The sequence below is a fragment of the Eurytemora carolleeae genome, unplaced genomic scaffold (assembly GCF_000591075.1).
Source record: "Eurytemora carolleeae unplaced genomic scaffold, Eaff_2.0 scaffold183, whole genome shotgun sequence".
NCBI lineage: Eukaryota > Metazoa > Arthropoda > Copepoda > Calanoida > Temoridae > Eurytemora > Eurytemora carolleeae.
The window spans coordinates 576-17652 of record NW_019396403.1 but is presented as its reverse complement, the minus strand read 5'-3'; the positions used below and the strand labels follow the sequence as shown (position 1 = coordinate 17652).

Below are 17077 nucleotides of genomic sequence, written 5' to 3'. Positions count from 1 at the left end.
AAACTCTTTAAATTCGGCCTCAGAACAATTACCAGTATCTTCGAAAGCAATTTCTTTGATATTTTTGATAGAAAAAAGGATTAAAATATTTTATTAAACTTATTATTATCGCTTATTTGTAAAATGTGGTAGAACACTAGTAAATTAAAGGGCTACCCGAAATAGATGAAGCTACAGGGACGACCGTACAGATTTTATTCTGTCTATTTTGCCTAATTCAATATTTCTGCAGAAACTGTAAACGTGTTTCGTTCTTTGACTTAACATAAAAAATACCATAATAGAATTTTTTTTCAAAACATTGAACCAAATTCAACCTTTAACTTGTCATAAAAAAAGTTTTAAGTCGTCACTACAGTATCATCCTTTGTGGGCCACCCTGTAGTTTCACATACACTGAAAAATAAGAAGTTCCGAGTTTGCTATGCTTTCTAATTAAGTAAAACTATTCGTTTAAAAACTAAATTCAGGATTTTAGATAATGCAATATTCTTTTGAAACTGACAGTAAAATGGCATAGAATAGAAAAACGAAGGGACTGCATACATAGAGAAAAGAATATATATTAGAGAGGAATTTAGACAATCTCTCGGTATGAATTTTTTCAGTCCCTTTCAGCCTGAAAAGGAGTTCAAAGTGTACAAATCATGGAAATGTTCACAAATTATATGCAGTAGAGTACATTAATACAGTATGTTCCCTAGGCTATCCATTTCATTTTCAAATTTTTTAAAGCTGTTAAACAAACTTTATAAAATGAATTAGGTGATTAATAAACATCATTTGATTTATAGTTATAACGGAAAATCATCGTTTGTAAAGTGAAAGGCATATAGTCTATGTGAAATGATCATTAGTCAATTATGAAACCTGCCTTTTTCATAATTTGGTTTTCTTTTAATGTTAATTTTATATTTTCTATAAAATGAAGTTCCAGGGCCCAAAAGGTTATATAGCACAAATATGTGAAGTACACCTGCAGTATGGAAACAGTAAAACAAAATGGCCGTTTCACACTTTTTTCCAGTAAATTCCACTCTAATATATATTCTATTCTCTATGACTGCATACCATTGCTACACTATAGATCGCTTGGTGATACTTCTTATTTAAGACATATTGTGAAACAAGCTTATGATTAAAAACAACATTAATCAGCTGAATATATTCAAATTCACTTTTTTGCACTGAATTCAAAATTCAACTTATAACGAAGTATTGAAAGGATTTTTAAAATTGCAAAGTATGTTGATTTTCTGATATGTTGTGGCTTTCAAAACTATTCATTGTACATTAGAATACAATGTTCTGTGTAAGATTAAGGCCAATATGATAGTTATATTGTTCCACTGTGCTACCATTTCAAAGGTTCATATTGAACCACTGTGGAGTAATCACTTCTGTGTTCTTTATCAAGCTTCCAATTTCAAACTGGTTTCTCTGATCTGTTAACCGTGAACCATGGTCCAACACTGGTCACTGGTTAGTGATTAGGCAGCAAATATAGTTTTAAACTTAACAAAACATAGTTATAGTTTAAAGGGACTACAGACGTAATTTTCATTTTCATTCAAAGAGTTCCATCCTTAATTGTTAATTAAAAGCTTTGTTTGATAAAGGCATATCCATCAACTTGCCTTGAAAAGTGATTATTTAAATTGTGGCTTCATTATTGATCAAATAAAGATAAAGAAGGTACCGTTGTGAATTGGGGATACCCTTGTTTCAATGGAAGTGTAATAAATATTAGTAGTAAACACTATATTTGTAAACATGATATACCTATACACTGCGTGTTAACATTATCTGTACCCTAATTACGTTTGTTAATTTCCGAGAAAACCTATCGGTCCATATCATTATCATGTACTACGATTTGGTTTAATTACGTTCATTTATTTAATACCCAGAAAATATAAGTTAGTTAATCAAGAATTGTTGCTTCATTACGTTTAGACACGTCTTAAATATCGTGTAGAGAAGCAGAGGGTCAGCTTCAGAGGGCGGAGCGTCATGTTTGTCTTGGAGAGTACATTTGTTTCTTATCAATTGTTTACTTAAAAATAAACATGTAATATATTATTTATATGTTTAAGTCAACATTAAAAGCGAAATTTTCATGAAACTTTTAAAACAGCTTAAATGCTAGGTTGGGCCGGAAGTACGGGTCGTTTATGTAGTGCAAAACTGGTAACAAATTTTAAAACTTTGAATGATTATTATTATCATTATGATTATTTTTATTTCATCATCATTTTTATTAGTATTGTTACCCGTTCTTTAACTAAGCTGTTGTAAGATCATTATATTCTGACACTAGAAGAGATAAGAACATTGATAGATACAGATACAGGGTTACCCTCATATATGAATGAAAAATTAAATACGATCTGAAACTGGAAGGTCGAAACTGGATTTAAGCTTAAAAATGGTTTTAACGAATAATCTAACTAACGGACTGAATAGAAAACAATATAACATCTTCAGAATACCGTGAATGTAGGAAAAATGAAAAAAAAAACATTGTACAGTCGTCACTGAATTCTCATCCAGTGTGGGTAACCCTGTAGATAAAAATATTTAGACATTGTTTACTTACACAGATATTGATAATAGAAAACAAATAGATTGAAAGATAAATAGATAGTAGGAAGCACTTTCCATATAGAAACATGAACAAGAGATAAGAAACGTTTTATTTTTCTAGATGATATTCATTATAGAAATAATAACGTTACTGATTACTTTAATTTGATTAGACTACCTGAAGAGGAGAAACTGTGTCATTAAAAAATGAAATCTTGGAATTTTCAGTCTAAAAAAATGTATTATCAGTTTTAGTCACTTTTTTGAACCCCAACCCCTTAGTTGCACCCGCTGCACCTCCGTAAACCTTAGATATAAATCAAATATGTTTTTACTTGAAACAAGAATGAAATATTAAGAAAAAAGCCTAAAAGAACGAAATCATACGCATTCACAGATTTTTTAAAGCATATTTTTGTATTAAATATAATAACGCTCTTGTCCAAAATGTTTTATTAGTCTTAATTAAAGTATTTGAATGACATGATTACTGATAGACTTCTGACTAGTGAAGATATATGACTTGACAACTGATCGACTATTAAATTAACTAGTGAAGATAAATGACTTGACTACTCATCGACTACTATTAACTAGTGAAGGTATATGACGTGACTACTGATTCACTATTAACTAGTGAAGGTATATGACGTGACTACTGATTCCCTATTAAATAGTGAAGGTATATGATTTGACTACTGATCGACTATTAAATAGTGAAGGTATATGATTTGACTAATGATCCACTATTAACTAGTGAAGGTATATGATTTGACTACTGATCGACTTTTAACTAGTGAAGATATATTACTTGACTACTGATCGACTATTAAATTAACTAGTTATGATACATGACTTGAATACTGATCGACTATTAAATTAACTAGTGAAGATACATGACTTGACTACTCATCGACTACTATTATCTAGTGAAGGTATATGATTTGACTACTAATTCACTATTAACTAGTGAAGATACATGACTTGACTACTGATCGACTATTAACTGAAGAAAATGATAAGAAAGCACAACAGTTCTGAAGACAATCAAAAGTTTACTTACTTCCGTTTTCATGTTTAGTCCATTTTTCAGCTATTATATTTTTGACAACTTTTATCTGCTCCAGGGGCGGATACAGGATTTAAGTGAGGGGGTACTCGATTTATTTCGGAACAAAAAAAATCCAAAAGACGCGCGCGCTGAAAATCCTTGACCTAGAAGGGATTGTGATGGCATACCCCCCCCCCCCTGAGTCAGAGAGCTTTTGGACACCTCCCTAGTTTCATGGAACTAAATTGTAGGTGACGCGCTTTTAATGAAAAGTGGAAAGAGACAACAATACGAGTCGCTTAATGTTGTTAAATTCGAGACCGAATCGTTGTTAAACTGTTAAACTGTTAAACAAACTGATTTTTTTTCGCGAAATTTCGCTTTAATTTGTTTCCCGAAAAAATGCGACCTTTTCACAAAATAAGAAATGCGAAAATTTCGCAAAAAAAATGCAAATATCATTCATAAAATTTGTACTTTAACTCTTCACAATACAAACTGTTTGATTAACGCAAGCCTTCGATTGAATGAGGAATTGTAAATTGCGAAAAAGAGACGACATTTACCTACATTGGAGCACATCCATAGTATCTAACCTAATATACAACCTTGGTTAGACTGCTTACTTTTTGGATTACATTGCCGGCCACATAGATCCAGACTGTTGTGAATATTTGCATCAATTATCAAGACTGGATCGATTTTGAAATTTGAAGTGTCGCAACGCCATGGTATTTTTATTTTAACTCACTTCTATTTGTTTTGTAGTCCTAGTCATGTAAATTTAAGAACTCTATATGCATTTGTTTATGAGACGCAATTAGCAAAGTGCTCTGAGGATTTTGCGTGAGCTTGCAACCTTTGGATTACTGTGATCCAACTGATTTAAGAGAGGCAGAGTAATAAACTTCTCTGGGAAATAATGGGTATTAACTCCGGTATTTCAAGAGGCTCAGTTCGGATCGCTTTCTTACAATGAACATAGTTGATTTATCAGTGGTTCTAGGTTTTATTATGGCAATTTTTTCTGGAGTTCATTCGGAATATTATCCAGACCCAAGGTAAGGGTTACCCATAACGATTGAAAAGATGCGACTGTAAAGACGACCTTGAAGGCTTGAAGGTTTTATATGTTCTGTCTTGCATTTAGTATTTAAATGATATATTTAATAATTTGGGCCAAAAAACCAAGTTATCAGTTGCAAAGGAATCATAAAACAAGAACAAAGACTAGGTCAATTCCGTGCAGTTGTCTCTTAAGTCTCATTTTTTGTGGGTAACCCTAATATTCTTTTAGATCTATTTTGAAGACAGTGAGAACCATAAATATGTGGAATAATACAATGACTGTTAGATTAAAGTTATGATCTAAACATAGAACACTAATTTAACTTTTTATTGATTTCCCAGCTCTCGGTAAAACTATTTGACTTATAACAAGTTAAAATACACATAATATTGCTTAATGTTGTTTATGGGGTTTATTATAGACTTCACTTGCGATATTTTATTATTTTAGATCGCAATAATGAGCCAGAGTTTTCGGCAATTTAGAAAAAATTGATATTAATATTAAGTTTTGAGTTTAAAAGATACAATCATCTCAAGTCTCTCAAGGGTTTCACTTCCGATTTCACTCGCGATATTGCATCGCAATAATGAGCCCGAGTTCTCGACCATTTTTAACAGATTGATATTAGTATTCGGTTTTGAATATAAAAGACGCAACATTTTTTTGGGTTTCAATTCATATTTCACTCGAGATTTTACATCACAATAATGAGCATGAGTTTTTGACGATTTCGAACAAATTGATATTAATATTCGGTTTTGAGTTTAAAAGACACAATAATTTCAAGGGTTTCACTTCCGATATTTCATCGCAATAATGAGCCCGAGTTTTTGACCATTTTAAACAGGTTGATATTAAAATTCGGTTTTGAATATATAAGACACAACAATTTTAAGGGTTTCAATTCAGATTTCACTAGCCATATTAAACATCGCTTTAATAATACTCGAGTGTTCGGCTATTTTAAACAGATTCCTTTTAATATTTGGTTTTGTGCTGCAGGATTTGAACAGGTTATTGGTTAGACTGACCAGATTAAATGAATAGCGCGATATGGTTGAACCGATTAGACTTGGTTTAACCAGTTTAGAGAAGTGGTTGAACTACAGGTTTACCCACAAAGAATAAGACTGTAAAGACAACCTGAAGCTCTAATTTGAAGACTCCGAGGTTAAATAAAGTCTTCTGCCTTCAATATAATCTTTTAATGGCTTTAGGGTTTCCAACGTAATAGATTATTCTCTTACGCTTGATTACGTGCAGTTACGCGTAATAATTTTCATTTCGTGTAATTTCGCAGGATTACGCGTAATTGGGGAAATATCCATTTCGCGAAATTACTGCGAAATTTCTGCAACGTAATTTCGCGAAATTAAGTAATGATTACGCGTAATAAGCGAAACTATAATTACGCGTAATTTCTACAACGTAATTTTGCGAAATTTCGTAATGATTACCCGTAATAAGCGAAACTATAATTACGCGTAATTACGGTGTAATTTCGCGTAGTATCTATGAGGTAATTTTGCGAATAATCAGAGAAACTTTAATTTCGCGAAATTTTGCAATAATTACATCTATGAGATTTTGAAGATTTAATTTTTAATTTAAATAAAACAACCAATTTACAAGGAAAATAATGTCACGCAAGTTGAATCAGAAATTTCAGCCAATACTATGTTGATGTAATTTTTACGTTCGACAACTAAAAAGTTTAACAAAGGGCCAACAATTTATTTTTATCAAAAAAATACATAATCTATAAAGGAATTGAGTCTTTTCCACTAGCTCAACTTTTCTAATCCTTATATCTTAGGAACCTAATGGTGGAAACCTTTTATATTTCAAACTTTGATTATTTAATCTAACAGAATTCATAGTTTAAAATATCTAAGGTCTACGGCATTGGGTTGCAAAAATATAGGGATTAGAAAATAAAATTTTGTGGCAAAGACTCAATTCCTTTTTCAATTTTTGATGACTTGTAAATATTTCAACCTACTTTCTCAAGTTTATCTTCCTTGTTTGAAAAAAATGTAAAATCGTCAAAATATGTTTCGACATGGTTGTAGCGGGTTTTACGATACTTTCCCGCTATAAATATTTCTGAGAATTAATATGTACTTTATTTATTACGGAATTGTTTCGTATTACGTAATTTCGCGTAATTACGCATTAATTCCGCGAAACTCGACTTTCTTTCGTAAACGTAATAAACGCGTAATTACGCGTAATGCTCCTGCGTAAGTGAAAGAAAGTGTTACGCGTAATTACGACTGGAAACCCTAAATGGCTTATTCACTGATCAGACAAAAAAAGTTAAGATAAATCATAAATATAAGGAAACAGATAGTATGAATTCTGTACAACCGTTTCTCATCCTTTGTGGGTAACCCTGCACTTATCCAAGCTGTAATGCCAAAATACGGACACAACACTCATGATACCTTTTATTTTCGACATAAATTTTGTTTGCCTTAAACAATTTTTTTTATGATTTAAAAAAAAATTTCCTTTTAGTCTCGAAAATCTCAATTTAGAGCCAAGCACGATCAATGCAGGACACCCAGTATATACTTTTTCCGCATATCCCTATCTTGCAAATTTTAAAATATCATAGATAAACAAAATATTTAATTATTAAATGCAATTCCTTGAAATAGTAGAACACCAGTATTAAAATCCAACAATTCTGCAAATACTTAACAACACATGCACAATTCACTTAAATATCATATTTAGGGTTACTTTACAAAACAATTATTATTTTGCTAAATTCAAAGTTTAAGGTGTAATTTCGTAATTTCGAATGAATCTTTATTAGCCGCGTAGTGAATCGGATACAAGATAAATGAAAAATATAGAATAATAACTCATTTAACCTTTTGGAAATAAAGGGCGTACACAGAAATCAATCTAGGGGGAGGGGGCCAAATAAGCGCAAAGTGGAAAATGTGTGTTGCCATACTCCCTCTTGGATCACCTAAAGGGGGNAAAGTTTCTCTAAAAAGTAGTCCTTTAAAAATAAACTAAGTTTATTATTGGCGAACACTCCCTTTAAAAATGAATTATATTATTGGCGAACACTCCCTTTAAAAATGAATTATATTATTGGCGAACACTCCCTTTAAAAATAAATTATATTATTGGCGAACACTCCCTTTAAAAATAAATTATATTATTGGCGAACACTCCCTTTAAAAATAAACTATATTATTGGCGAACACTCCCTTTAAAAATAAACTATACCTGAATACTAGTACAGCATGTACAGCATAGTGCACTACAACAGTCACCACAGCTAGATCCCTTTAAACAGAGATTTTATTAAATCTGTAAATATGTTTGAATATTATTAACGTCTAAACCAATCAGAACCAAGGATTTTGTAGGACCTTGCATGATTCTAGAGTTGTAAATACAGAAATTTTAGCAAAATTTCTATTCTTTAAAATCATAGTAATCCCCTAATGTGACACGAATTTGCGATTTTTTTAGTTATATCATGAGGACAAAATAGTGTCCTGGAGAGCAACATTTAAAAGTTAAAATCGTTGTTTAAAAAGTTAATAAATATAAATAAATATAAATATAATAATCTATATTTCTAAATAAATTAATTTCCTGCCTCAATTCCGTATTTAGTCCTAGCTTTCATACGCAGTAGACATATTGGTACACAGGGACCACAGAGTACACTAAATACACAAATTTTATTAAAATTCAACAAAATTTTGAGAAGTTTTACAAAAATCAAGACTGTTTATTCTAAACATGTGATTTTCTCGCACTACAGTCCTAATCAGAGTACACTAACTACACTAATTTTATTAAAATTCCACAACATTTTGAGGAGTTTTACAAAAATCAAGACTGTTTATTTCAAACATGTGGTTTTCTCGCACTTCAGTCCTTATCAGAGTACACTAAATACACTAATTTTATTAAAATTCCACAACATTTTGAGTAGTTTTACAAAAATCAAGACTGTTTATTCTAAACATGTGATTTTCTCGCACTACAGTCCTAATCAGAGTGACCCGGAATTAATTTATGATCTTATATCTTCTCCAAGATGGGATCTAGCGTCTTCAAAGTTACAAAAGTTGACCAAAATATTAGGCATTTTTTCTTAATGAATTGAAATCCAGAAAACAATTCTTTCTTTCTTTAAGCAACTTAAAGATAATAAAATACCAAATTTTTTAAATCTTGCAGACTGAAAGCTTCCAATTTAATAATTTTGACTTGAATATAACTTTTATTGTGTTCACGATAAAAAACCGCGAGGAACCTACCCTAGATATATACCTGAGAAGTCTGTAGAGGAACCTACCCTACATATGCACCTGAGAAGTCTGTAGAGGAACCTACCCTAGATGTGTACCTGAGTAGGCAATAGAGGAACCTACCGTAGATGTGTACCTGAGTAGGCAGTAGAGGAACCTACCCTAGATGTGTACCTGAGTAGGCAGTCGAGGAACCTACCCTAGATGTATTCCTGAGTAGGCAATAGAGGAATCTACCCTAGAAGTGTACCTGAGTAGGCAATAGAGGAAACCACTGTCATTCAAAGCATTGGCTGTTTCACAGGCCTGGAAACAGAGGCAACAGCTTCCGCACATACCTTTATTGTAATTATTCATATAATTATTATCTAAAAACAGCATGAACAGAAATCTATAATTGTCATTCATATGTACACAAATTTAATTCAAAATTCATGTTTTGAAAATTTGTGAATATTAATAAAAGGTCACTAACCAAAAATTGGAAAGAATTTTATAGAAAAAACTCACATGTTCCACAGTCATGGCAGCAGTTACAGAAACCAGTATGCCAGGTTCCACAGGTTTGAGGTGTAGGCTGCACCAGCTAAATATATGCTATCATAGATCCATGTTGATTTTTGAACATGATTGAATATATGTCGATTGTTGAACATGATTGAATATATGTCGACTGTTGAACATGTTGAATGTTGAACATGATTGATTGTATGGTGAATGTTGAAAACGATTGCATATATGTCGATTGTTATACATGATTAAATATATATGGTAAATGTATAACATGATTGAATATTTGGTGTGTTGAATATGATTGAATTTATGTTGATTGTTGAACATGATTGAATATATGTTGATTGTTGAACATGATTGAATATAAGTTCGTTGTTGAACATGATTGAAAATATGTCGATCGTTGAACATGATTGAATATATGTTGATTGTTGAACATGATTTGAATATATGTCGATTGTTGAACATGATTGAATATATATATATATTGATAATTGAACATGATTGAATATATATTGTGATTGTTGAACATGATTGAATGAATTATTGTGATTGTTGAACATGATTGAATATATATATATATTGATAATTGAACATGATTGAATATATTATTGTGATTGTTGGACATTATTGAATATATTTATATTGATAATTGAACATGATTGAATATATTATTGCAATTGTTGAACATGATTGAATATATATTGATTATTGAACATTAAATATAATGTTAATTGTTGAACATAATTGCAGTCGCTTACCCCCCTCAGAAGAGTACGGACCTCTCTTTTAGGAGTCCTGGCTTTACAGTTTGGGGAAGTGCTACGTTTAGTTGCCCATTTCATAGCCTGCAGGGAAGTAGCAAGCGTAATATAGGAGGGAAATAAAACAAGAACTCCATCTTCAGCCTGGTTCAGCTAAAAGAAGGAGTATAACCCCTGATGGGTATACACGCCATGCACAACAATACCATTTTTTTTCTTGACCAGCTGTGAGGACTAGACTGCTATGGAAGATTCCTCCTGATGAGGCTTTAAGGCTTACAACTCCCCATTTTGCATAACTGGTGCAGTTATGGGTTTCCTTGAATTTCCCTTAGGACAGAAAGACTATAACAGGAAGACTACAAACCTCCTTATTTCTCTCCTACCTGCTCCAGAACTTGAAGTCACAAGAACTATTTGGAGAAGCTTAAAACATAAAAACAATAAACAAGAAGAAAGAAGAAAATTGAACAGGAAAGTTAGAAATGAAAGTGTGTAGTAGCTGAGGCAAAGGGGGGTCAAAATTTGAACTGTACATTCGCTTTTTGGATACTTGAAAGGTACACATACAGCCCAATTATCTTGCAAACAAAACTAGCAGAAAAAACAGCAAACTATTTTTTTTATGCTCTTCACTCTTCAGTTTTATATTAAACCATTTTTAAACTAAAACCACTGAGATTAAGCTTCAAGCTAGGTGTGAAATTTTGAGAAACATTCACGTCCAGGACGATTATGGAATTCATTCGGAATAAACGTCTCTGTGAAGTATCTAACTGGGTTTTAAAAAGTTTATAATAGTTTCTTTTATGGATTTATCCAAGATTTCTATTTGAAAAGTTTCACTAAGAAGTGCAACGGACGGATTTCTTGCTATAAAACGAACGAACAAACACTTTTCTTAACATGTTTGAACAAGGTTTCCAGGGTACCGTTGTGAATCTGGTATATCCTTTATTTTAGTCACTTAATTATGCTGACGGTCCGTTTAGATGTAAAATAAATGGATACTTTATCAACACCCAGTATTATTTGGCTAAATTCAGAATTTAAGTTTACAATATTTTTTTTGTTTTAATTCTGATATGATAAGTGACTAATAGATATTCAGATACATTAAATTAAGTTTGTTTGTTTATTAATAAACACTTGCTTTAACGTAAAATAAAAGTTAGAGAAATTAGGATGTCGCAAAGTTGCACCAGAGTTGAATAAATTTCCTGTAGAGTGGAGTTAACAATACTTTATTCAAGAAAATACTTCCATAAATACTTCTCAATAATAATAATTTACAGACTGGGAAAAAGATTACATTAAATCAAACAAAATCCAAAATTGTAATTACAAGAGTATAATATATGAAAAAATAAACAAAACCAAACTTTTGAATATCAAAAATTCAGAAGAACAAAAATAGAGAGTTGTGAAGTGCTAATCTATTAGTATGTTTTTTTCTTAATGTGCACTTCCTCAGAATCAAGTTTTTTTTTAATATGGCAATCATCTTTGTTCTAAACCTGGTCTCCACGAGCACGGACCTCGTTCGCAACCTGGGAAAAGTACAATTACATAGTTTAACAAACCAAGTTAACTCAAGTCAGTTCAAAGTCAGTTTCAAGTCGGTTCCAGTTAGTTTCAATTCAGTTTCAAGTTAGTTTCAAGTTAGTTTCAAGTTGATTCCAGTCGGTCCTAGTTGGTCCAAGTCTGTCAAAGTCTGCGCAAGTCAGTTTCAAGCCAGTTCCAGTCTGTACCAGTCGGTCCAAGTCCGTCAAAGTCAAATGCAATGCAGTTGTAATTCAGTTGCAAGTCCGCTGCAAGTCAATTCAGTTAAGTCTTGGTTAGTCCAGGACAGCTCAAGTACGTACAAGTCTGGTCAAGTCAAATCAGCTCAGATCAATTCAAACTAAATAGAACTTAATTCTAAGTACATTGAATATTAAATAGTTTTGAATAAAAACATTTTAGTGTAATCTGCAATTGAAAGTCTCAGAGAATATAGAAAACTAATGTCGATTTATTTTATTTCCTTTAAAGTTTCTCTAAAAAGTAGTCCTTTAAAAATAAACTAAGTTTATTATTGGCGAACACTCCCTTTAAAAATGAATTATATTATTGGCGAACACTCCCTTTAAAAATAAATTATATTATTGGCGAACACTCCCTTTAAAAATAAATTATATTATTGGCGAACACTCCCTTTAAAAATAAACTATATTATTGGCGAACACTCCCTTTAAAAATAAACTATACCTGAATACTAGTACAGCATGTACAGCATAGTGCACTACAACAGTCACCACAGCTAGATCCCTTTAAACAGAGATTTTATTAAATCTGTAAATATGTTTGAATATTATTAACGTCTAAACCAATCAGAACCAAGGATTTTGTAGGACCTTGCATGATTCTAGAGTTGTAAATACAGAAATTTTAGCAAAATTTCTATTCTTTAAAATCATAGTAATCCCCTAATGTGACACGAATTTGCGATTTTTTTAGTTATATCATGAGGACAAAATAGTGTCCTGGAGAGCAACATTTAAAAGTTAAAATCGTTGTTTAAAAAGTTAATAAATATAAATAAATATAAATATAATAATCTATATTTCTAAATAAATTAATTTCCTGCCTNTGAATTATTGTGATTGTTGAACATGATTGAATATATATATATATTGATAATTGAACATGATTGAATATATTATTGTGATTGTTGGACATTATTGAATATATTTATATTGATAATTGAACATGATTGAATATATTATTGCAATTGTTGAACATGATTGAATATATATTGATTATTGAACATTAAATATAATGTTAATTGTTGAACATAATTGCAGTCGCTTACCCCCCTCAGAAGAGTACGGACCTCTCTTTTAGGAGTCCTGGCTTTACAGTTTGGGGAAGTGCTACGTTTAGTTGCCCATTTCATAGCCTGCAGGGAAGTAGCAAGCGTAATATAGGAGGGAAATAAAACAAGAACTCCATCTTCAGCCTGGTTCAGCTAAAAGAAGGAGTATAACCCCTGATGGGTATACACGCCATGCACAACAATACCATTTTTTTTCTTGACCAGCTGTGAGGACTAGACTGCTATGGAAGATTCCTCCTGATGAGGCTTTAAGGCTTACAACTCCCCATTTTGCATAACTGGTGCAGTTATGGGTTTCCTTGAATTTCCCTTAGGACAGAAAGACTATAACAGGAAGACTACAAACCTCCTTATTTCTCTCCTACCTGCTCCAGAACTTGAAGTCACAAGAACTATTTGGAGAAGCTTAAAACATAAAAACAATAAACAAGAAGAAAGAAGAAAATTGAACAGGAAAGTTAGAAATGAAAGTGTGTAGTAGCTGAGGCAAATAATAAGGGGAGAGGGGAGTGAGTTGCTCATTCTCACCTCCCCCCCTGCCCCCAAGTTCAGAAAGTTCATACAGATAGTTCTAAACTAGGAGTTGGCAAACTGTGAGGATATCTAAAAAAAATTTCTTTTCTTCAAAATTAGCCGAAATATTATTGTATCATTTATGAAATATAAGAAAAGAAGAAAGGAAGAACAAGGAATATAGAAATGTCAAAATGTCTACATCTGCTGAAATATAACTATTAAAATAATGTTAAAATTTAAATTAATATGTAAGGTAAGGTAAGCTAAGGGAAAGATCGAAAAACCCCTCGTCCAGAGAGATCAGACTAGGGTTTCCATTTGTCCGGAAAAAAAATTCCATTTTGAAAATTGAATGATCCGGAAATTTGTTGCGTAAACCGGAGTTCCGGGTTAATTCAGGAACAAATGGAAACTGGAAATTTTACGGCTTAGGTTACGTAAACCGGAAATTTTTCCGGTATACAGAATGGAAATTGTAAAATTTCCAGTTTCCATTTTGTGAACCGGAATTTTTTTTTACAGTTTTCATTACCTCTGCAATATTTTTTAACAAATTAGTTTTTATTTTTCAAGAGGGTCATCGGTTAGGCTTAAGAACCCCCCCCCCCCCACTCCATATTTAATCAGGATGGGATGAAATTTTTAGATTCATTACATTCGCAAATAATCAATGCCACCCTTTTGCAATTTAAAAATCAATGCAACCCTGTTGAGTCCGAACGCTAATTTCTGTTGAATCCAAACTCTAATTCTTGAAATAGTGTGGATATACAACTATCGTTCACGTTTTTCTCGAATTGTCTTTCTTCGGTCAACACAGAGCTTGTTTGTACTTATTTAATAAAATATCTCACCTCTCGGATATTCGTTAAAAGTTAATTTGCTTAGAATCAAAATCTTATAGCTCTGGACAGCTAGTCCTTTATGTAAGTACTCAATAAGGTTGAATTTGTTTTCTTTCTAGATCTTTTCCTTCGGTTTTAGTTTGGCGAATTCCTCTTTCTCTTTTTCTTTCTAGTTAGAAAATAAATCCAACCTAAAACCGAATCTGCATGTTCATTTTTCGTATATAGTTCGTAGTTTGTGTGTCTTTCTCTTTGTGACTAACATTGTTTGAAATTCGCGTAAATGTTTATTTGCAAATCAACGAATATTAATTTTTTGCGAAGTAAAAGTCAGCTAAAAACGTAGCAAAAAATGAACCATATAAATAAGAGTTTATAAAAACTAGGCTTTAAACTGAGCTGAAAACTTTAGAATGGATAAACTTTAATCCTGACTTCTTGATCCGAATATCCACTGTGGAAACTTTTCATTTTAGTCCTTAATCCACTAATTTTTCTCTCTCCTTGGATATCCGTTAATTGTTTTCTCCAATGAGAATATTTCTGTTCTCTCTTTGGTTGCCCGCTTTTCTCTGATTGGCTGCTACAGTTTCTCAGATGATTAAATATTAATTTGAATTTTATTGTTTTTCATACACTTTTAAGATAATCTTGCAAGATTATGTTAATCTGGAGATTAAGAAAAAGAGTGGATTAAGCCTTAATCCCGATATCCACCAATCAAAAGTTCCCAGCTCTGGTGAATTAAAAAAATAATAAATTTCAAGTTTTATTCCAGCATAAATTTATAACTAGTTATAACTTTCCCTTGGGCCATGTGAGTTGCCTCACAATTGTTGGACTTGGTCGGTTCAGCTGTTTGGACATTTATTGGATACAAACGGACAAACAAACAGACAAGCAAAGTATATAAATAGAGTGAGAACCAGAAAACTCTGGAATAGGAGGACAACTTTTAGACTTAAATTATGACTCTTAAATAGTTTAATGAACATGAGACACGTCATTTACATAGTATATAATATACTGTATACAGACCAATCTAAAAGTGATTTTATAAGTTACTATTTAACCTATTAGCTTTGAAACAACATCTATTAGAATCAAGGATTGCTATACATGTCGTCTTCCTTTCCACAGTTTTCTGTAGATGAAATTATTTTTTGACATGGCAGTAAGGATTTATATTATTTCATGATAATTCAATACTTTAAATACAGCTACAACAGGCGCACATTCTATTATTCTGTAGATAGTATTACTTACTGGTTTTATCTTTTACATAAGTAGATGTCTTCAACGTTTTCCGGAACCTTTTTCCGGAAAATTCTGGAACAATTGTTCCGTAAACAGGAATTTTCAGGAACACTATTACATATCGCTCCGTAATTCCAGAACAACGTCACGGAAATTTCTGGTTTACGGAAAAAATTGTTCCAGAAATCTTTCCAGAATTCTGGATTTCCGGAACCTTTTCCATAATGGAAATGGAAAAATTTTCAGGATCATTTCCGTACGTAAACCGTAACCCGGAATTCCAGTGGAAACCCTAGTCCAGACTGCCATCAGAGCTAACTCTACTGAGCTCCGGGATATATATATATATAATTGCATATATGATTGCATAAAAGCATGAAACAATTTGTTTATGAATAAAATGTTATAAGAAGATTGTTGCGTTTCAACTGATATATATATATATATATATATATATTGAACATGATTGAATATATAATTGTGATTGTTGAACTTGATTGATTATAATGTTAATTGTTGAATATGATTGAATATATATAGATTGTTGAACATGATCGAATATATATTGAATATTGAACATGATTTAATAAATGTTTATTGGTGAACAATAACATATATTTACCTGTACTCTACTCCTAGTGGACTCCCCAGCATAATGAACCGTCATATCCTCTTGTTTTGAGGGACTCAGTTGATGACTCTCCATTCTTATATTACAATACTATCTATCTATACAAATAAAATAGACATTTTAGTTCTGAACCAGGTTTATGGAAAGATTTGGTTTTCAGGATTTCATCCAATTTGTCCCGTATCCAGAGCAAAAGAAACTTGTAATATCCTAGTATACAATTTTTTATCCCTTCCCCCCCCCCCTCTTTGATCAATTTTGTGCATACATCTCATATCACACCATGCTGCAAAATTTTAAGTTAAAATAATTATCCTATAGGTTCTGACGACAGTAATCCCAGGTAACTACCCAGCTATCTCACCAAATCTGAAAACTTATCTTATCAAGCAATGTTGATTCTTTGAAATCATTATTTTCTCAAAATTCAAAATATTGATTAACTGTCATATCTACAGTTCCTAGCAAGCTATAGATAAGAAAAACAAATATTTATAGAATTCTCAAATCAAAGTAAAGCATTTTTTTCAAACCTCTTAGATGTGAACACTTTTTTGGGACTCAATCAAACCATATGAACTTTTCAAACTAAAATGTATGTCATCAGTGTAAAGGTCAGAGACTAGATCTACTCGAGAGCAATTATATATTTGCGTCCAATGTGTGTAAAGTATA

General features: G+C 31.8%; 1 protein-coding gene and 1 long non-coding RNA gene across 2 annotated transcripts; both read right to left on the bottom strand.

Moving 5' to 3' along the window:
* Positions 1-7917: 7917 nt before the first annotated feature.
* Positions 7918-16613, bottom strand: LOC111702569 (cell number regulator 2). The gene is made up of 5 exons (XM_023474307.1): positions 16394-16613; positions 9509-9584; positions 9249-9336; positions 8338-8407; positions 7918-8018 (listed from the first exon to the last, which is right to left on the bottom strand). Exons 1-5 carry the CDS (start codon positions 16475-16477, stop codon positions 7953-7955), a joined length of 384 nt encoding a protein of 127 aa, XP_023330075.1. The 5' UTR covers positions 16478-16613; the 3' UTR covers positions 7918-7952.
* Positions 11504-12628, bottom strand: LOC111702570 (uncharacterized). The gene is made up of 2 exons (XR_002765435.1): positions 12526-12628; positions 11504-11825 (listed from the first exon to the last, which is right to left on the bottom strand). It is a non-coding gene; the product is annotated as an uncharacterized LOC111702570 (long non-coding RNA).
* Positions 16614-17077: the final 464 nt, after the last annotated feature.